At 35.8% G+C, this 21,933-nt stretch overlaps 1 protein-coding gene across 8 annotated transcripts in view; it reads right to left on the bottom strand.

Annotated features, from left to right (window-relative positions):
* Positions 1–21,933, bottom strand: part of PLA2G4A (phospholipase A2 group IVA) — a 149,861-nt gene that overhangs the window by 16,523 nt on the left and 111,405 nt on the right. For all 8 annotated transcript variants that reach the window (XM_070591572.1, XM_008533970.2, XM_070591573.1 and 5 more), the window contains 5 exons: positions 16,748–16,885; positions 16,570–16,662; positions 12,675–12,746; positions 7,761–8,003; positions 3,629–3,813 (listed from right to left, as the gene is read on the bottom strand). In XM_070591572.1, the coding sequence (XP_070447673.1) occupies positions 3,629–3,813; positions 7,761–8,003; positions 12,675–12,746; positions 16,570–16,662; positions 16,748–16,885 (731 nt within the window). The remainder of the gene's footprint in view (positions 1–3,628; positions 3,814–7,760; positions 8,004–12,674; positions 12,747–16,569; positions 16,663–16,747; positions 16,886–21,933) is intronic.

The raw sequence follows: 21,933 nt of genomic DNA, 5'->3' as shown, positions 1-21,933 counted from the left end.
TTAAAATATTCTAAAAAATATATCATATAAAGAAAAATATCAATCCATATGTAACTGATCTTGATAAGAAGTATGAATTTCAAGAGTAAAACCGATGGAAGAAGTCACTACCTAAATATTTAAAACTTTAAAATCATCAGAAATAAAAATTCCAATACAAATGACTCATTAGATCATGTTTACCAAAATAAGACAAACTTTAATATCCTTAAGATACAAAATAACACATTAACGAATAGCAGCAACACTAATAATCCAATTAAAAGTAGTTTAAAAACATGAATATACAATAAGTACGACAAACTATTTAATCTCATGAGCAAAGGAAGAAAATTCAAGCAAAAATGTGTTTCTTTTTCTTTCTGTTCTATTATAAATTTTTAAACTTTGTTTTTAATATTTTTGTCATGCCAGCAAAGCCATGTAAAAGAAGGGCTCACATATACAATCTGATATAGTAATGTAATTTGGTGCATCTTCTTGGAAAGCAATCTGGAAATATTCGTTAAAAGTCATAAACTAATATATATCTAAGAAGCCAACCTAAAGAAATAGTAAAAAGTGTGATTATAGCTTCATGTTCAAGGATGATCATTATAGAAAAAAGTGACAAGACAGAAATAATCTAAAAGTTGAAACTAGAGCATTGTTAAATAAATTCTTTCATATCCACATAGATATCATGCAGTGTTTATAATTATGTTTTAAAAAATATTTAATGGCATAGGAAAATGCTCACAATATAATTTTAAGTAGAAAAATGTAGAATGCAAAACTATATGACACTGGTGTTGACACACACACACACAGTGAAGAGAGACTATAATACCAAAATATCAGTAGCCATGGTCTACGGATAGAAGAAGCACTTGGTATATATTCCAAACTTCCAAATTTTTTACAATGAGTATATAGTCTTCTTAATTAGAAATGGTGAATGAAAATACATTTACGAAGTACAACAGTTCTTTTTAGAGGGACAAAGTATATTCTAAAACCTTCTTCCAATATCAACTCACTGAGGTAGTGGGTCTCTGATTCATATATAAGATGTTGCCTTTGACATTTTACACTCCCTTTGGTAAAGTGAATGATACAGTTTTTTCACCTCCAGAACTAGCTTGTAAGCTATCTTCTTAGAGTCATCCATTGAGACTCAGCTCCCCACTGCTGCTCATAGGTCATCAATCCTGCTCCTGGTTTTCAGTCACCCGCCCTGGTGCGATACTTCATTACCCTATGCTTGGATTACAGTAAATCCCTCTTGATTTTAATCTTTTGCCCTCCATTTTTCAATTCATCCTACTTTCCACTGTCAGGTTAATCATCCTAAGATTCCAGTTTCATGAAGTCATTTGTCTGCTGGAAACCCTTCAGGATTCTCTATTTCCTAACATCCACTCTTGAATTCTCCCCTAAAGCCCTCCTAAGGGGAGCTTAATATCTGTCACTAGTAAGCAGATCACTCCTGTCCCCAGATGTGCTCATTGTCACATCTGTGCCATTTTCATCCTGTTCCATTAATTTCCATTCTCATCCACTCCAGGAAACACCAATCTATTCTTATATGGATCTCCTATAATACACATACTTACATAAATCCAAGCAGCTATTTAACAATAAGTTTCTAGATTTCCTTCCAAATGACTCTTGTGCATGTAAGCATTTGCCCCCAAACACCTAAAATGTTATGGAGATCAAGAACCTTGTTTTACCACTAACTGCTGCACACAGCACAGAAAAAAGTGCGTGCCCAGTGTGTACAAAGGATGCAGCTTTTTGAAGGGGAAAGTGAAGGAGAAAGAGCTTCGGATTTTCATTCTGGAGCCCTGAAATGAGGTCCAGCTTGACCACTACTTAACTCGCACTTCCCCAGTCAGGTCCTGGGCTTTTCTCTCTTCATCCATTATCTTATTTAATTGTTGACGTGGTAAGATCACTTATCCCACCAATCCTTGTTTTCCTGTCTGAATACCACGAACAGCCTCAAAAAGGATCAAATATGACAGCATTTTTAAAATATGAGGTTCCCTATATATTAAAGAGTTATTACTATAACCCTATTAGTCTTGAGAGCAGTGCAATCATAGTGTAATAGAAAGAAAATTAGATGTCAGAGACCCTGGGTTATCACTGACTCTTCCTGATGGGAAGACCATGGACTGTTTCACTTAATCTCTGTGAGTTTCCATTTCTTAACCTATGAAATGGGGATAATAACTCCACCTCTCTTAAAGCATTTCATTCATTCACCCACAAAAAATGTCCTACATACATTTTGGCAGGCACTTATAAAACAATTAGAACCAAATGATTAAAACAAAACAAACACATACGTACACAAAATACTGTTCTAGTCCCAAAAGAGTTCACAGACAGTGGAAGTGATATATATATAAACAAATACAGATAATACACCATGAAAATCGCTGTATTCACAGAATTTACTAAGTCGTTTGTATTGAAACTATTCCTGTGGAGGTCTAACAGGGTAATATTTGAGATGCATCTAAAGAAAGTTTAAGTTGCTCCAGGCGGAGGGAGCAGTAACATTCACAGTCTCACTAGGGTGAGGCCACAACGCTGCCTAGCAATTTTCCTATGTTGTCTATTCAGAACTTTTCCTCACTTCTTCACAGATGTAGACTATTCTCTGCACACCCCTGGCTGCACTACCTCCATCCTCTCACTCTCAAAAGATGACACTGACTCCCAACTCCTACAAAAGTTAGAAGTCATCATGAGTACTTTTTAAACTGCCCTTCTTCATGCCTAACAACGAACCTCCATCCACAGCCAATTATGTCCCGCTTCTCTCTTGTCCCTACTACTCTCGACCTCTACTTTTGCATCTTCTTTCCACTCCTCAACCCAAAACCTTCCCAGGGATGTGACTCTACCATTTGTGTCATCTCTCCATTTTCCAATGACATCCTCATTAATGACTCCTGGCCATCAGTATTTAAACATGCTCAAGTCTCTTTCATTAACAACCCACCCCTTCGCATACACACAGTTTTCCTGTACCCCACAACTTCTTGCAGAGACAGTCTATCTCCATCTTCCCTGGACAATCTACAGAATTGTGTCCATTTTCTTAACTTCCACTCATCTATCAAATCACTGCAGTATGATTTCTGTGCTCACAACCCTATTGAAACCGCTCTCATCCACTTCACCAAAGATTTCCTTGTTGTTAAATATCCTCAACTGGTTTTCATAACACTGCACATATCCTTGATTTTTGTCCTTTTCCCCTGATTTGTCGTTGAATCTTCAAGATACTATTTTATGTTCCCTTCTCTTCTCACAGTGTATACTCCCCATGCATGGTTTTAATTATCTTTCATCTGCTAACTCCCACAGCTCAGTCTAATTTACTTCCTGACCTTTGGATACATTGTATCATTCCTGTCCTGCTCAGGAGTGTCTGGGTCATGGGGAATCATGTAAAAGTTTCTTTAAGCAAGAGAGTGATTGAATCACATCTGTGTTTTAGAAATATTACTTGCAATAATGTAGAAAATGGGGTAAAGGGATAAGAAATTGAGGTCAAGAAGACTAAGATAGCTACAAGGGAGGCAAAAGAACATGATAGATAATGGAGAGCTACATAAATTCTCCTTACCTTGAATGGAGGACTAGAGTCGCTTGGCCTTGCAGAAAAGTCAAAGGAGATGATGAGATCAACTCCTCTTTGAGGTCTCAGGATCAGCGGGTATGGCAGGTTAAATGTGAGGCCACTATCCACTACATGAATCTTTTTACTTTTGACATCCAGAGGCTCATATATGCGCTCAAACTCATCAGGATCTTTTCAAAGGAAAGAAAGAAAAGAATGAATTAAATAAGTTAACATTATTTAGGATATAAAAATATTTGTTATGTAAATTTGTGAGATAGACTTCCATATGGTGAAGACTTCAAGCTTTGGAGGCAAACAGAGCTGGGCATGAGTTCAGCTTTAGCAATTGTAAATTAATTATTGCCTTTTACTCTTAGTTTCTTCATGTGTAATATCAGGGTAAAAGAATCTATCAAATAAAGTTGCTGTGAGGATTAATTGGGACAAAGCATGGAAAGTACTTAACTCAGGCCCTGATGTAACCATCATAGACCAATTCCTACTGGCCCTATTGTATCCTATTATATTGATAACTAAATATCAAAGTTAAATATGTAATATTCTCATAAAGCAACTCAGTTGTGGATATCTGCAATGGTCATTTTATAAATACATCACACAGATTCATTTACGATGTACAAATATTTGGATTTTTGTGTTTTGAACTCTGGCCTAAATTAACTCATGTCTTGATTTGTTATTGTTATTCCAGACAGTGTGTGTCACAGTAAATAACATAAACACAAAAGTAAACAGGAAAGAAGTCACGTAATTAATAGGCAGTTTCTCCAAAATTAGTTTCTAAATGGATACAGCTATTTTGAGGTAAACAAACAGGGGGAATCTCATTATCTTATTTCTCCTGTTTTCAAAAGATTGCCTGCAAGGTGAAGTAATAGGCACAAAAAGAGTGCACTAATTTTTTCTCATTTTAGGTTGAGGGATTGTTTAAATTCCAAGATGCTCAAACTTTAATCTGTATAAACAAAATCACAACATAGTAAACCAAAATGTAGGATTTTTTTCCAACATAATATCCAGAGAAGATAAAAATCTCCATTTCTTTTGCATGGGGGGGGGTGTGTGCACAAAAATAAAAGAGAAAAAACCTTAATTAATGTTTAATTAAATGATGGTATTTTAACTGTATAATAAAAAGGAGTTTTAATGAAGGCTTTATGAACCAAGATGATCACAGTTTAGGACAAATCTTTTACATTTTCATTTCACACACATGGCTATTCTAAAACTTGGAATTAACCAGAGGGAGATAAACAGGGTTTATCTTGGTAAGGGTCTTGTCTGAAAAAGCGCTAATCAGTTCAGTAAATTCAGTCTAAAATGCAGTCCATTTTTAGCAACATTGGTCTGTAAGTAACAAATTTGAATAAACTCGTCACTGACCTAACAGGATTTTTGACTAAAATCAATATGCCATATATCTTTTTTCAATTGGATAAATACAAAGTGAACGCAATGGAATTTTAATGAGATCAACGCTAAGAAATAAAATTTAAAGTTCTTTCCAAAGATCATTAATTTAAAACAATTTTAGGCTCAACATTTCAAAATACCTCAATGAAAGCAATATTTAGTCTATGTGATACCATATTTTGGGATGACTAAGTTTTCTACTTCCTCATTTTATTTTATGAAAACTGTCCAGGACTCGTCTTTCAAAGGGCACCGAATAAAGAAAGGAAGCAAATAAGGTGACATAGAGCTATTATTCTCCAGACAGGACAGAGAGGACAAATGAAGACTGTGCATCCTCACTGACCTATGGTTCCATCAGGATCAGGGTTCCTGGTTTTTAGTTTTGCTCTACTTTTCTATCATTGTTAACTAAAGTATATAAATTTCTCTATTAATCAAAACTTCGAGGAAAGGTCAAGAAATGATTTTAGTCTTTATGAGGGCAAGGATTCCTCTGTCTTGTTGACTGCTGGATTCCTAGTACCAAACCCATTGTGAGTGCTCAGTAAATACCGTGTGAATGCAAGAACGAACAAAGGAAGGAAGAAAGATAAAAACAAAGAACAATTTGAAAGAAGGTGAGAGTAATGAAAGGGGCACACTTCCAAGGTTACCAAATTTATCTAATAAAAATACAGTATGCCCAGTTTCAGATAAACCACAAATAACTTTTTAGGACAAGTATGTCCCAAATCTTGCAAGGGCCACACTTATACTATGTATATGTTATTTGAAATTCAAATTTAACTGAGCATGCTCTGTTTTATCTGGCAACCCTAACACTTCTGAATCTGCATAAAATATTGCAAAACTACCAGGAAGTTGTTAAAATGTGGAGTGAAGAACACGTGCTGTGCAAACCACAGAAGGAGCTCTGCTGGGTGATGAGACCAAAGTAATAACGTAAAACAGACAATAAATTACACACAAAGGAAACTTCCATTTTTACATCGGCAATGACTAATAAAACCAAGGGTGATGGGGAAAGGAGTGTAACAGAAGAGAAAGTCTTCTGAGTAACGCCAGGAGGCTTGTGTCCCAATTCTAGTTCAGCTGAGCAATTTTAGGCAAAGATGATAACTATCTTCTTTTGATCTTCGTTTTCTATAGACTAAAATAACTAAAGATTCTTTCTAGCTCTCAATGTTCTATGAAGCTAAGCTGTTTCTTTTGTAAAGCCCATCATCATTCATCCATGAAGCCTAAGTTTCTAAAGAAGACACATTTAATTGACACTATAATGGCAATAAGTACCATCATGTGCCACAACACAAGAAAAATGTCACTGATTGCACAGTCAAGTGGTTTTTTTTTGTTTAAATTTGGAAGAATTTAAAAATAGTGACTTTATCACAAATAGACTTTTATTATAGTTAATGTGGAAGGGTTTGGATTGCAGGTCTGTAAACAGACATACCTCATATCCTAGACTTTGATGCTATAAATATAATGTAAAGTAGAGTGAGTTTCTACTCCTGTTGTTTAAACAACAGAGGTAACTCTTGCTTCTGCAATTTCCCTTAAGCTCAAGCAACAAACAGAAATAGCACTACCAAAACAAGAACAAAATCTAAAGTCATGTCTTAATTTTCACAGATATTTTATAGATCCAATGCTTAAACAAAGAGCGGTAGAAAGTTTTCCGGAAAAATCCCATCTAAGTTTTTATAGCATCCTGTCAATGTCCTTAGGCAGAAATGACTGAGAAACGACATTTGAGCAATTAAGGGGAAAATGATTGTATGGTGAAGTAGAAAAATGTAAGATGACAGGATCATTATAACAAAGATGATTACGTACTGATTAGTCACCAATGCAAATTTAACTTTTAATTTGGAACATACATGGAACTGAAGAATAAAGGGAATTATTCTTTGGAATTTGGCTAAATGACAAATCTGAAAGTGAGGGGGTTCTTACCAGGTGACCCTAAGAAAGTTACCCAACCTTTCTGAGAACTGGAGGGACAGATTCAATAGCCTGACGGATGTTGCAGACGGGTGAACTCAACTCCACCCCGATCCCTAGGGTGCACGCATGACTGCACTGCACTTACAAGCCAGGCTGAAGACTACATACACCAGACGCCATCACAGCTCTGGTTCTGCTGAGACCCGACCTTTGCCAAGGAGAAACACCCACAGGAGACTGGACGGAGGAAATGAGACAGAGGCTCTGTTTCTGTTATTTCTACTGCCAAGCACAGTTGTGGGGGCGTTTGTGAGGGTAATTCTGAAGTGTTTTTGGAATCATTCCTGGAAGCTCAGTCTGGAGCTTGCTCCTCCAAGCCTTGGAACAATTTTGTAAACATCTAATTCCCTACTTTAAACTCCTTTCAATTAAACAAGAGTGAAGGTTTCCTGTTTTCTGTGAGTGAATCCTGACCAATACAGAGAAGATCTAAGGTTGTTCTCAATATTGCAATGAAAATTTTCTATGCTGGCGTAACGATGCTATTTGCTATCCAGTATGTTTTTTCTTCCAAAAAACAGTAATTCGAAGCCCTTTACACATTAAATGCATGTGACTATAATTGTATTAATAACAAGTATTAATAATAATTAATGAATAAGTACTAATAATAATTAAAATATTTCTCCCAGACAAGGAATAAAGATTTCCTGAATAAGCTTCCGTGGGTTATATTTTGCGTACTTACCTGCTACAGCTGCATCCAGTTCATCTTCATCCAAGGATTCCTGTGTGGTAAAGTTCCTCAAGGGAGACAGTGGGTACGATGTGTTGAGATTCAAGCCCAGCATGAAGTTGTGCACCTTCCCAGCACGTCCTTCTCTGGTATTGAATAAAGCGGAGTCACTCACCAAGGCCATTAACATACGATGGACCCAACTTGCTTGATTATCATTTTGATAGTCCCTTTCAGCATCTTCATTCTCAGTGCCTAAGGAAAAGGAAAAGATCATTATACAGATTCCAAAATCCATTTAAAACAATCATCTTCTTTGGGCACTTGGGTGTTAAAATTAACAATGAAGCTCTATGGCTTTCCATTTAACAAACGTTTATTTGTATAAATTAATACCGTAAATATTTCAGTTAATCATTTTGGTTCTTACTTTACCCTTTACCTAGACTCAATCTAAAGGTTGTGTTCTTGACCGTGTTACTTGGTCTATTCTTAGATTTCCAGGCAAACTTCTATTTTCTCCTTTCTCCCCTCCCCCAGTCCTTTTCTTTCCTTTTGCTTGGAAGGACATAACACACATAAACACACATACACACAGGGAAAATCCAGAGTAGCTAATCCCATCCTCTTCATTTCTTAAGTTTCCTTCCCTATTCTGTTTAGTAAAAGGCAAGAAATTATGGAAACTGGGAACAGACAACTGAAGGATTCACATATTTGCTGCTCAATAAACACCCTGGGAACAGTCAATTTATTCTTACTTATAAAGTTTGTAGTTTAAAACTGTGTAATGTAAACACATGCTTTAAAATGTTTTAAAATTCAGCAATCTTCCAAAGGAAGCAGTTTTAAATGACTTTTTCCTTAAACCCTATGCACACATCACTACTACTGGAGAGCCGTTTTGTGTAGTTATTTAGAGCATTGGCTCCAGAAGCAGACTGCCTGGATTCCAACCTTCTCTCCAGTGTTTACTAGTTAGTTAACCCTTCTCAGCCTTCACCTCCTCATCAGTAAACCTCATAGGGCCGTCGTGAGGATTAACTGAGGCAGTGCATTCATGTAAAGTTCTTAGAAAAGTGCCCGTCCCATATTAAATTCTTAATAAACACTAGTTATTAGTAGAAATAGTTGTAGCAGCAGGATAATCATCATCATTAATATTACTCACTCATTTTCCAAATCTAAGAACACTGTAAGGTGGAATATAATGCTGCCTGCCTAAGTCCTTTCTGTTCAGATTTCTGGGACCTCTGTATACGAATATACAGGCACACACAAAACTATATCTGTGTGTGTGTCGAGAGAGAAAAGAGAGTTTATGTTCAAACTTCATAATTTCCAATAAATGTTAACCAAGCATAGAGAAAACCATAATAAATGTTTATCTTCACAAAGATTAGCTTAACTGAACTGGGAAAATGAAGAGATCTTTCAGTAACCAATCCAGATGACTACATATTCACAAAAAACAAGTGTACTCTCTTCTACTCCCACACTTCTCTAATGCCAAACATGACAAAGAAAATCTTTCACTAGAACAAATTAGGCTTTAAACTGATTTATATCTCCATTTACACAGGATATGAATAAGATACTCAATTATCTTCCAAAGATTTGGAGCTTCTTTTCTTCATCATCATTATCATCATCATTATTATTGTTATTAAATAAACCCCACTTCTTTACAGTAGAACATCTACTTTCCTTATGACATACTTGGAAATGGCATCACTTGTGGGACAAACCTAGCAGTCAACAATAGATAAATGATATCTATTGTTTATTACCTGTAATACTAATAGTAAATTTTGGTTTGCATAGCCCTTTACAACTTAAAGCTCTTTGCGTGCATTTGCTAATTTGATGATTACAAAAATTCTGTGAGACCAGGTAAAATGATGCCAGCACAGATCTGAAGAAACTAAAGTTGAAAGCGCCTAAAGATCTTCCTCAAAATTACAAGACTAAATTGGGGCTGGCCCCGTGGCCCAGTGGTTAAGTTCGTGCGCTCCGCTGCAGGCGGCCCAGTGTTTCGTTGGTTCGAATCCTGGGTGCGGACATGGCACTGCTCATCAAACCACGCTGAGGCAGCGTCCCACATGCCACAACTAGAAGGACCCACAACGAAGAGTATACAACTATGTACCGGGGGGGCTTTGGGGAGAAAAAGGAAAAAATAAAATCTTTAAAAAAAAAAAGAAATGAAGGGGACTCAAGAGAACAAAAGACAAGCTACAAACTGGGAGAAATTATTTGCAAAAGACACACCTGTTAAAGGACTGTTATTAAAAACATACAAAGAACTCTTAAAACTCAACCGTAAGAAAACAAGTGTCTCAATGAAAAAATGAGCAAAAGACCTTAACACACTCTTCACCATAGAAGACATAGAGATGGCAAGTAAGCATATGAAGAGATGCTCCACATCATATGTCATCAGGGAAATGCAGATTAAAACAACGAGATACCACCACACACCCACTAGAAATGCCAGAATCCAAACCACTGACAACACTGAATGCTGGCAAGGATGTGGGGCAACAGGAACACTCATACATAGCTGGTGGGAATGGAAAATGGCACAGCCACTTTGGAAGTTTCTTACAAAACTAAATTATACTCGTATCATATGATCCAGCAATCATGCTTCTTGGTTTTCATCCAAAGGAGTTGAAAATTTATATCCACACAGAAATCTAACACAGATGTTCACAGCAGCTTTATTCGATTATGAATACAAAACTTGGAAGCAACCAAGATATTCTTCAGCAGGTGAAAGGATAAACAAACTGTGGTACATCGAGACAATGGAACATTATTTAGCACTAAAAAGAAATGAGCTATCAAGCCATGAAAAGATATAGAGGAAACTTAAATGCATATTACTAAGTGAGAAAAGCCAATCCAAAAAGGCTATCTACTTTACGATTCCAAGTATATGACATTCTGGAAAAGGCAAAACTATGGAGACAGTGAAATGATCAGTGGTTACCAGGGGTTGGGGGTGGGTAGCTTGGGAATGAATAGAGTACAGAGGACTTTTAGGGCAGTGAAACTACTCTGTATGATACTGCAATCATGGAAACATGTCAATATATATTTGTGAAAAGCTATAGAATATACAATACCAAGAGTGAACCCTAAAGTTTGGACTTTGGGTGATAATGATGAGTCAGTGTGGGTTCAGGATTGTAACAAAGGTACCACTTTGGTATAGGATGTTGACAGTGAGAGAGGCTATATGTGTGGGGGTGCAGGGAATATATGAGAATTCTCTGTATTTTTTGCTCAATTTTGATATGAATCCAAAACTACCCTAGAAAATAAAGTCTATTTAAAAGGGAAAAAATGAACATTGAGAGGTAATACGAAATCCCCAAAAACATCCTAATTATCATTCCCCAGTCTAGACTGGTACTAAAACTAAAGCAGCCGTATTCAAAGGGTCCTTGAACTTCTCAGCCTTAAGATAATCAGTCAGTACTACAGAAGTGATCGAAGGTACTGATCATCTATAGCAATTTACTTAATAATTGACAAATCATTACTATCTCTACTTGATAATCCCTAAATTGATACATAATTAATTCTAGAAATGCTAGGCATGTTCAAAATTGTAAAAAAAGATCTGAACAACTAAAAAAATTAAGATTAAAATTAAAAATATGAAGAAGCCAGAATAAAGACTCAGTTCCTTCCAGGCCAGGATTCTTTCCTGCCTAACGACTGGGCTGCTCTATCTAACTAGGCAAATCATCAGCTGCATACGGCAGCAGGATAGCAGGCAGATAAAGATTGAAGTCCAGAATGCGCATCACTGGCCAAGCCTTGTGCCTGATCAAGAGCTTTGTCTGCCCAGGAAAGGATTTCCTTTCTTAATAGTCATAAGAAACTGCACACTCGCCAAGCTGTGGGCCTCCGTAGCTGCACTTTTGAGAGAAGGCACCTTTTCTCTAATTTACACAAACTTATCCTATGAGGAAGTAACAGTCCAGCTAGGAAAGGAGAATTTTCATTTTAGTGTTGATTCAGCAAGGATAAAACAGACTCTTCCAATATCTATACCATGGCTGGTGGAATTTGTTAAGTTTTGGACAAGAAAGCATTTAACATCTTCTAAAATCTAGATGATCATATTCAAACTGTAATAGGACGTATGCACTGAGTTATAAAATCTTCTCTTTGTTTGTTTACTTGTTTTGTTTGCTTTTGGACTATTGGGAACATCTGTACAAACAGCTGTGTCAAAATGTAAAATCATTCCTTCTTACCACAGAACATTTGCAACAAACATCCCCAATCCTTGCCTTATCCCTGTGCCAACTCTATCACCGACTATCGTGATTTACATCAGGCTGAAAACTGCTTTGCGAAAATGTGAAAGAAAACATTTATACTACAAAGTAATATGTGCAACAAAAAGGTCTTGATAATTCTACCCTACTTCGCCATTGATCCCTCCCTCGGAGAAGGAGCGTTGGCAATGAGATAAGGCTCAGGAATGAAGTGAGAATACCATTTTTCACACGTTACTTAATAATAAAATTTTAAAAGATGAAATTTTAATATTTAAAACCATGTAAAAATGTTCCCGGATCAGATCAGTTTCCATGCTGAGCAGCCCAGTGCTCTAAATCAGACTTAAAACAAAATTTGATATTTCTACCATCTCCGTTTGTTCTCTAATTGTTCAACTGGGAATATTTTTGAGGTATTAAGAAAAAAAAGAAATAAAGGATATTTGTGTGTTGCATATTTTATTACATACACAGCGTTAGCTCTCTCTTTGAATTGAAAGTTACCATTCTATCACTCTCTGCCTTGAGCAGAGACAACCAGTAGCATCTTGAGTGAGAGAATCAGACGAAACATTCATAGCCTTGCCTAATGGACTTCTGTCAGAGAAGATTCCAGCTTTCTTACCTTTGGGTTCTTGTGATTCATCATCGCTATCTGAGCTATCATTACTCACAATGTGCTTTGCCGTAATATTTTCTGCAGAAAGAAAACAAAACAATTGAAGGATCTCAGGTGCGAAGACTCATAGTGGAATTTCCTATAAGGAAGTAATCTCAGCAAAACCACCGAGTGAGGTCTACTGGATTTACTAGTGTAAATTTAGATCAATTTAGTAAGTTGAAATGTATTAGATTTATTATTTTCAAATTTCTCATTGGAAAACAAAATTTCCCAAGACATGAAAAATTAGTTTAAAATTTATTCATTCATGATTTAAAGGGGAGAATTTTTATATGTTTATTTTAATTTTGACAGGAAGAATAACTTGATTATAAGAAGCTCCTTGTTATACCATAAAAGTCTATTTTTCTTGGGGCTGGCCCCGTGGCCGAGTGGTTAAGTTCGTGCGCTCCGTTGCAGGAGGCCCAGTGTTTCGTTGGTTTGAATCCTGGGCACGGACATGGCACTGCTCATCAAGCCACGCTGAGGCAGCGTCCCACATGCCACAACTAGAAGGACCCACCACGAAGAATATACAACTATGTACCAGGGGGCTTTGGGGAGAAAAAGGAAAAAAATAAAATCTTTAAAAAAAACAAAAGTCTATTTTTCTTCAAGTAAATATGTTTAAGTAGTGGTTATGAAGGAAAATCCAGGGTAAAACCAAAACCTACGGTGGGGGCCAGGGGGGTGAGGCTACAGAACAGTTTCATCAAAATGAATGAAAGCTCCTTATAGAAGTTATCTTTTGATTTTCAATAATAATGAAAATCGTCTGCTAAAATGTTGAGAATTTATGCTTCCTCAGAAGATATTAAGAGAGCAGTTATAAAAACTGAAATAGAACCCATAAATCCTTTAAAAAAAAACAACCAGGAGTAAAATCTAGCATAACTAGTTGTCTTTTTTCAAGTAAGAAGTACCTAAATTATGGGGTACACAGACCATTCTTATAATCATCATTTGCAGAAAAATCAAACTTTCTTTGGACACTTACATGAAACCACATTCTGTATAGTGACCTCTTTTTTCTTATATTAGTCAATAGAATTCTTTTTTAATTTTAAAAAACTGACTCCAAATTTATAATTTTCAGTGATAGAATCATTTTGGGGCTCTACACTCAGAGAAATATAGATATACCATTTGGCTTCCCCATGCATTTATTATACCTACATAAATGTCATGTCCATGAATAATAAAGAGTACACAATGGAAAAATCAATAAATGCTTGAGTCAGTAGGTTGACTTTTTAAATTTTTAGATTTATTTAATTTTACTGTCATGATTACACATACGAAATTCAATAAAAGAAAGTGTTCACTGGCTAATATTATTATTCATTTCATTCCATGACTGTTACAGAAACTAATTTTGTTGTATAGAGGAGAGAGGATGCTAAGAAATGATCCACTCCAGGGGCCATAAGCATTAGGTATGTTTCTGGTCCTATACGTAATTTGGTAGGACAAAATTTTATTTCCTTATGCATTTCTTTTCTTTTTTTTTTTGTCACATTTGATACTCTCATTTAAGAAGACAGTTCACCAAAATATTGTCTTCTTTATAATGAAGTTTCATGATACAAAAAGCTAAATATTCTGAATTTATCTATTTTCCATCACCATAGTATAACATATAGCTTCATCTGTTCAAAAGCATAGACCGCATATATTCAAAACTCCTAGAGAATTTCTTTTAGAGTCAACTGATTGTGGTCCAATTTATCTTAACGTCTTTCTTTAGAAGGGAGAAAAAGAAACAGAAACTATGTTTGAACACCCTTTAAGAGGTAACCTTTTAAAGTCAGCCAGCGGATGAAAGAGTCACCGGGAATCCTCAGAGTTCCCTCAGTCACCTCTCTGGTGTCATTTCTGGAAACCCTTACCTAATCTGAGGTCGCACGTATCCTGCTGACTGGTGGTTCTCGGGGACACAACATTCCCCCTAAGTCTGCCACACAGAACAAGTAAATAAGCTGCCAAACCATGGGCCTCAAAGGGGATGTCTCAGTGCAAAGAATATTCTCAAGACTATTTAGTATAAACATTCTCCTTTTCCTTGGCCTTCGGCCATTGTCTCGCCCACCTTCAACGTGTTGTTTCAGTCCTATTCTCTTCCTGCCTCAGGAGGAAAAAATAACAAACCCTAGGTTTATCTGGATTATTCAACAGAGGAGCACAGGGAAGTGAGCCTCATAATACCTGATACATCTGCTTTTTTTCTCTTTTTTTTTCCTGAAATCTTCACACAATTTAGAGAAGAGTTAGTTATTTCCACAAAATTAAAGTTGAGAACAGGATATTTGTCTGGGATATAACGTTCATTAAAATAAATCAAGCCAGAGCATTTCAGCATTCTACACTTTGTCTTGCAGTGACCCTGAGGAGAATGTGGCTCTGTAATTAAGGTCAGAGTAGGCTCAAGAGACCCACCAACCTTGGCTGCTTACTGACTGACTGATGCTCACACAACAGGAGCAAGTTCAAGTACGAAATGCCTTGTTTTGGTTGCTTTTATTTTTACTTTAAAATCTTCGGCTGTAGTGCAATCATAAGATCACTTCTCTATGACTTATTAAGAACTACCCAAAAATGCAAACAATGCTACTGAAGAAAATATGAAGGACCAAAGGATTGTAGGACTTAATATAACATAATATGTTACAGTAGTAGTCCTTAATATGAGGACTACGCTTGCTATATCAAATAAATAAAATCAGTTCTTGCAAAAGGAGTGGTAACACTACTTTTAAGCCAACTTCTAGTGTATTCATTAATGTTTCAATTGTATTCTTTCATGCATATAAAGCTTAACTAAATCAACCGCCATTTTCTGGAATAATTAAAGGCAGCTTGTCAAAAAAAATTCCATAGTAACTTTTTTTACATGCAAGTAATCTTCAAATGAATTGATTGTTGAAAAAGGCATTTATGATATTTAGTCAGCTCTGTCCTCAAATAGATATGTGATAGCTCACAGACAGAGAAGAGGTAGTAGGCAGTTAGCATACTGCTAATCTACACGACCTTCCTCCCCAGCTCCTGCTGGGCTGGCCCTAAATACAGATTTAACATTCTACTGTTCCTTCCTGCTATGAGTCAAAATAGCCATCATGAAATTTAGTGTTGATTACAATACAGAGGGCAAGGTGTTTGGGAGATACTGAATGTACGTTTTGTTTGCTTTAAGTTTAAAGCCAAAATTTTCACCCAAGAAAACCTATGTTCCTGTGGCTTTCTTCTTACAATGAATGAAAATCACTCGGCCTCAGTTGAGTCTACTTTTTCAAGTTTTGTAAATATTATTTTTAATTTATTATGGACTAATGGATTAGATTTAAAGAAAATCATTACTGTTAGTTTACCACAGTTCGAAATATTTTTCCTTCTTTTTGCTATGAATTAGCTATCAGAAGCTAACAGACTTCTAGTGAGTTAGTATTTAAGGGATAAATAAGCTGCTAAGTATGAATTTACCTTTGTGTCATACTGTGTTTAACGGTTGATGAATCTAATCTTTAAAAAGCTACCATTATTTGATAAAAGAAGTATTCTCAAACACACGTAGTATGTTTAGATGTATAATGACTAAAAAGCAGTGGAGATGCCCTAGTAAAAATTCTTCTTAAGAATCAATGGTTTTTATGAATTTCCAAACATCATTGTCAGAATAATACTTAAGAAGGAATATACATATGATTTCTAGGAAATATTTAGCTTGATTTTCAACCAAATTATTGATAAGTTTAAAACAACTACAATCTTTATGATGATTTAATTTTCTGTGTATACAGACATTAACGAAATGTATCAATGTGGCATAATTATTCTTAATGTAAGCATGTTTTTACAATACCTAATTCTTCCTCCATTGTGGAACCTTTATTTTGTGAGCCAGAAACTCCCAAGACTCTGTTGAACAATATAGAAAAGGCACTGCCCCAGACACCTAAAGTAAAGCAAAAAAGAGAAAATAACTTAGAATGTACCTAGACGTAAAACAGTCAAACTAGTGGTAGATTGTGATCACTTACCCATTAAGAAATGCAAAGGGTTTTCTTCATATTTCTTCACAACTGTTCCCATAAAAAATTTGCTTCCAAATAAGTCTGGAGCCATAAAAGTCCCATATTTAGCCATGCCAATCTCATACGGACTAAATTCAACCCAATCTGAAAGCATTTGAAAAAAACGCAATCCATTAATAGGAAAATACTACAAAGATGTGCACAGCTAAAGATCACATCAGCAACGCCATGATTGTTCTCATTCATTTATTTAAAATATTTTTTAAAAATTAACCAAATGCCTATTATGTATATGGTATTGTATAGAAGTTGGGGGGGAAATGCTAATAAATGAATAAGATGAGAAGACAAAATGATCCCTTCTAATTTGCACAGATTGAATATGCTTTTGCATTTAAAAACTCAAGACATCTATTATAAAGTCCATTTTAATTCTAAAGAATGGAAAATTGAAAACTACTTACTCAGACGTGAAATTCATGAAGGAGATAGAAGGAATTAAATTCTTTCTGATAATGCAAGCAGACTATGAAAATGGAAGAAAGCGTTTTGTAACATTTGTCTTTTCTTCATCTTTCCTTAATTTTGCTTATTAACCATTATCCTAACTCACAAGATTACAATGCAAAATTTTTATGCTAAATGTCTTAAGAAATATATGGTAATAGGGTAGATAGAATAAACTTTCTAAGAGCAGAGGCTCTGGAGCCAGAGCACTGGGTTCAAATCCCATTCTGCTGCTTCCTAACTATACAACCTTGGATAGGTGACTTGTGCTCTTGGTGTTTTAGTTCCCTAATCTGTAAACTGTGAATAAAATCAGTGGATAGTTTGTAGAACCGTTGTGAAGATCTGATGAGTTATGAAACGCAAGGAGCTTAGAAAAGGGCTTTGCACATTTTAATTGCTCAATAAATGGTAGCCACTACTATATTTCATGTATTCCTATTGTTATAACTACATCTAACAATTTGAATTTGAATGTATCCGAAAAGAATTTCTGGTTTCTGACTCCCATTTCCTACACTTGCCACTCTCTCAGCCTTTCTCTTCTTGGTAAAGAGTAACTACTTTTTACATATTCATGCCACTATTCATACGTTAGGATTGCTCCTGATGGTTCCCTTTCCTTTATATCTCACATACAAAAAATCAAGTTCTGTAGGCTCCATCATCAGATATGGCCAGAAACTGGCTACTTATCCATTTGTCCACCATGCCCATACTGGTACAAGCTGACATACTCTCTCAGCCTTGTATCTCCACAATAGTCTTCTAAAACATATCTTCTCTATTCCCCTACTATCTTTCTGATACCCTGTAGCCAGAATGGATTTTTAAAAATATAAATCACAGTGCACTAATGCCAGCTGAAAGCTTTCCAATGGCTTACCGTTAGACTGAAAGTAAAAACATGGCCAACAAGGCTTCATGATGGTCTCGTTCATGCTGTCTGTCTGACCACATGATTTAACCAATCTCCTACCATGTTTTGTCTTGCTTATTCCACTTCAGCCACACAAGCCTTCTTAATATTCCTCAAAGAGGGCAATCTCATTGCCACCTCAGCACCTTTTTGCTTGCTATTCCCTTCTGCGATTATAAGGCTTGCTCCTTCTTAACCTGTAGCTCAAGGTCTTTGTTAACCATCCTCTATAAATTTCCACCTCCATCGACCCCTGCCTTACTCATAACCCTCTGTCCTTTTTTTTTCCACTTCTTCCTTTTCTCCTTTTCTGAAATTATAACATGTGCATAACCCCTTATCCAACAAATCCAAAATCCAAATAACTCCAAAATCCACAAGGATTTTTTGCTCTTCATTTGGTGGTAAAACCTGACCTGAACTCATTTAGCAGAAAAACCAATCTTGAAGTGCTGTGAGGCTTAATCTTTATTTATCTCACTCAATGAGAACATCGATACATTCTATTGGAGAAATCATAAGAACCCAGTGGGGCATTATGTAATATACAGTGTAACTATTTTTTTAAGTTTAAAGTCGAAAATATTCTGAATTCCAAAACATCTGCTCCTAAAGTTTTGGGAAAGGAATTGTGAATATATATTTGTTTACTCAGTGGTAGATCAGAACATTCTACTTTTGTGAAGGAAGTTATGAAACTACAGTTGTGATGAGAACACATTATAATTCATTTCAAGTCAAACCAAATGGCACATATAGTCTTCATCAGAAAGTGGTATGTTTTATAATGATTTACATGGAGTTAGTGAGACATGACTAGCAATGAATCAGACGTTGTTAGGGAAATTTCTATATCACACAAGTAATTTCCTATCTCTGAATTTCACACACCCATCTTGGGTAATGAAGCATAATTTCCTGGTTCCTACTTCTCTAGTAATCTCTTCCTTATTGATGTGGTGGCTCATGCACACAGTAATTACAGACATTCTCAAGAGGCAAGATTTGCTCTCCAATCCTTACTGAAGAACTCACTATAGTAGTATTTGACTATTATTCCTTTGTTGCCGACTTGTGCGCTTCAAATTTGAACCTCTCTGCTGCACCTCTATCTACTCATTCCCAATTTCCTGCTGCACATTTACATTTGGATATACTGCCATCACATCCCACTATACTTGCCTGGAAAGGAACTCATAACCTTTCCTCTCAGTCTAGCTTACCTGTTTCTGTAAATGCTGTCACAGGCCAGAAAAAACTTTTTTTTAACTGAAACCACTCTTTTACCCAATCCATCCATCACCACATCTCACCAGTAACATTTAGGCTTTTCTCATCCATCTTCTCTCTTTCCTGATCAGTATCTCCCTAGTTCCAGGACCTTTTTACAAAATATGACGGTTTCCAGCTGCCTTCCTTCCCAATCTACCCATATGAATCACTAAAATGCTTTTTCCAAGAACACTACTTAAATAATTCATTGCCCTACCCAAAAGCATTAAATATTTCCCATTATGATCGTAATGGAATGAAAACATTTCTGTCTGGAATGCAAATCTTTCTATAACTGGGCACTAATGGTTTTACCAAATATACCACCTACTCTTCACCAGTCCTTATCAAAGCTAGTTTCTTTGTACTGCTCCTCAAAACACACTTTTGGCTTCCCTTCTGAGCATTTTCTCATCCTGTTTCACACAAAGATGACCTTTCACCTCCACTTGATAGATCGTTCCAAGTTCAACTCAAATCTGAGTTCCATCACCTTCATGACATCTCTGATGAGAATATACTAAATCTCTATGATACCTTGCACTTATGCCAGTCCTACACATTTTAGTAGATAATAATATTCTATGTGTACGGCTAATTGATTTTTCATGTTTTATTTTTGTCTTGTTAATGGGATTGTAACTTTCTTGAGGAAGAATTCTATATTTTTTATTCCTATAGTGTCTGTCAAAGAACTTAACGTGCTATAGACTCCATAAGTTATGCTCAGAAAATGCAATTTACTGACCAATGAAAATTTTAAAATAAAAGTTACAAATCCTCTCAGCAACACAGCGAAGTGGAGGAGTCAAAAATACTTAGGAGTTTAAACAACTAACGTTTATTTTTTTTAAACCTTCAAAAGCGGAAAATGTTTAAAACTATTCTAAGAGAGAAGAAAAACATTCTCTGATATTGTTGAAGTAAAGTTGATAAAACTTCTATAAGCTAAGATAATTTGGTTGACTTTTTAAAATATAATTTAGATAATATGTCAACTTTTTTCCCCTGGGTATCCATTTTTAATCTAAGCAAATTTTAAAGGCGTAAAATAGAGCCATGTCTCCATTCTTTTTTTTTTCTCAATAACTCAAGCTACTTGAACCCTGTAACATGCAGCTTTGAATTTCTTATCTGGATACAAGATCCACATAACTAACGTTTGATGGCTTTGTCCAACACTGTTGGAAGAAACAGCTTGAAACTCCTTATCATAGAAATTTAACAATGAAGGTTAATGGTGCATCTCTCATCTCAGTAACAACATTGCAGTTAGGCAGATGGCCCAAATCGGACATATGCAGGTAGAAAGACTCCTAACTGAACATAAAACAGATTTTTCTCACTTGAGATGAATCCAAAATATTCACTCACTGGAATATTATTTATTCTTTAATTATTTTAGTCAGATTTTCTCTTGAGAATGGCTACTGACCAATAGTTCAGAATAAAAAGAGGCAACTGTGAAAATGCCAGAAAAGTTGTAATGATGGTAATAAAACTATTATACTTTTGTCTCTTGATCATCTTCAGCCTTAAGCAAATCTCAGGTGATTGTCTTGATAGCTCTGTAAGATAAGCTTGATGTTTATTAACATCCCTTTTTTTTTTTTTTAATAATGAGGAAAATAAGAATCAGAGAGATTAAGTGACCTGCCCAAGCTATTTCAGCTTAGAAGTAAGACAAGGCTTTCAAATTAGTCTACCGCTTGTTTGACCATATCATGATGCTTCTGGGGTAAAAGCTGGCTTATTTTGCTATGCACAGATTGCTAGTGCTATTTATCAAATCATTTCCAAACATTTCAAGACCTCACAAGACCAGAGCAATGGGAAAGCAAAAACAAAACAAAAACAAAAAAGAAGACATTTCATCATAGCACTAACTTTTCTTCTATGATAAAATCTCAACTCTCCCTATGATCTCCATTACCGCCAAAGTATGGCTCCTTGTTGCTGCTGGGAAGACCATGCTTATCTTATCCTGTTGTGTGCCTTGTTCCCCCAACCAATAATTAAATTTGCCTTTCATATACAAATCCTTTAAGATTTACCTTTATACATATACATATACAAATTTACCTTTAAGATCCAGACCTCTGACTTTCTTACGCAGCTTTCATAGAACACTCTAAATTATTAAGATTTACTGAAACTTAATTTGGGCCTGCCACTCTTTTAAGTATTTTACATACTTTATCTTATTTATTTAGCAAACTACTATGAGGAGAGTTTCAGTCTCATTTAACAGATGAGGAAACTGAGAGAAAAGATGTCATGTAATTTGGTCTAGGGAACAGTGCCGAGTAGCATTCTGTTCCTTTTTGTGCCTTAACTTCTTTAGTAATTATTGTAAATTTCCCAAACAGATTATAAGGCCTTAAAGGACAGGGGCAGTATGCCGTGGTGGGGGAGGGGGGTTCACACTTAGCATCTGGTGTACTACATTCTACATGGTTAGTAATCAGAGAAGGCAATAATTTTATATAAAGTA

The sequence above is a fragment of the Equus przewalskii genome, chromosome 23, assembly GCF_037783145.1.
Source record: "Equus przewalskii isolate Varuska chromosome 23, EquPr2, whole genome shotgun sequence".
NCBI classification, from domain to species: Eukaryota; Metazoa; Chordata; class Mammalia; order Perissodactyla; family Equidae; genus Equus; species Equus przewalskii.
This window is presented reverse-complemented; position numbering and strand designations above follow the sequence as displayed.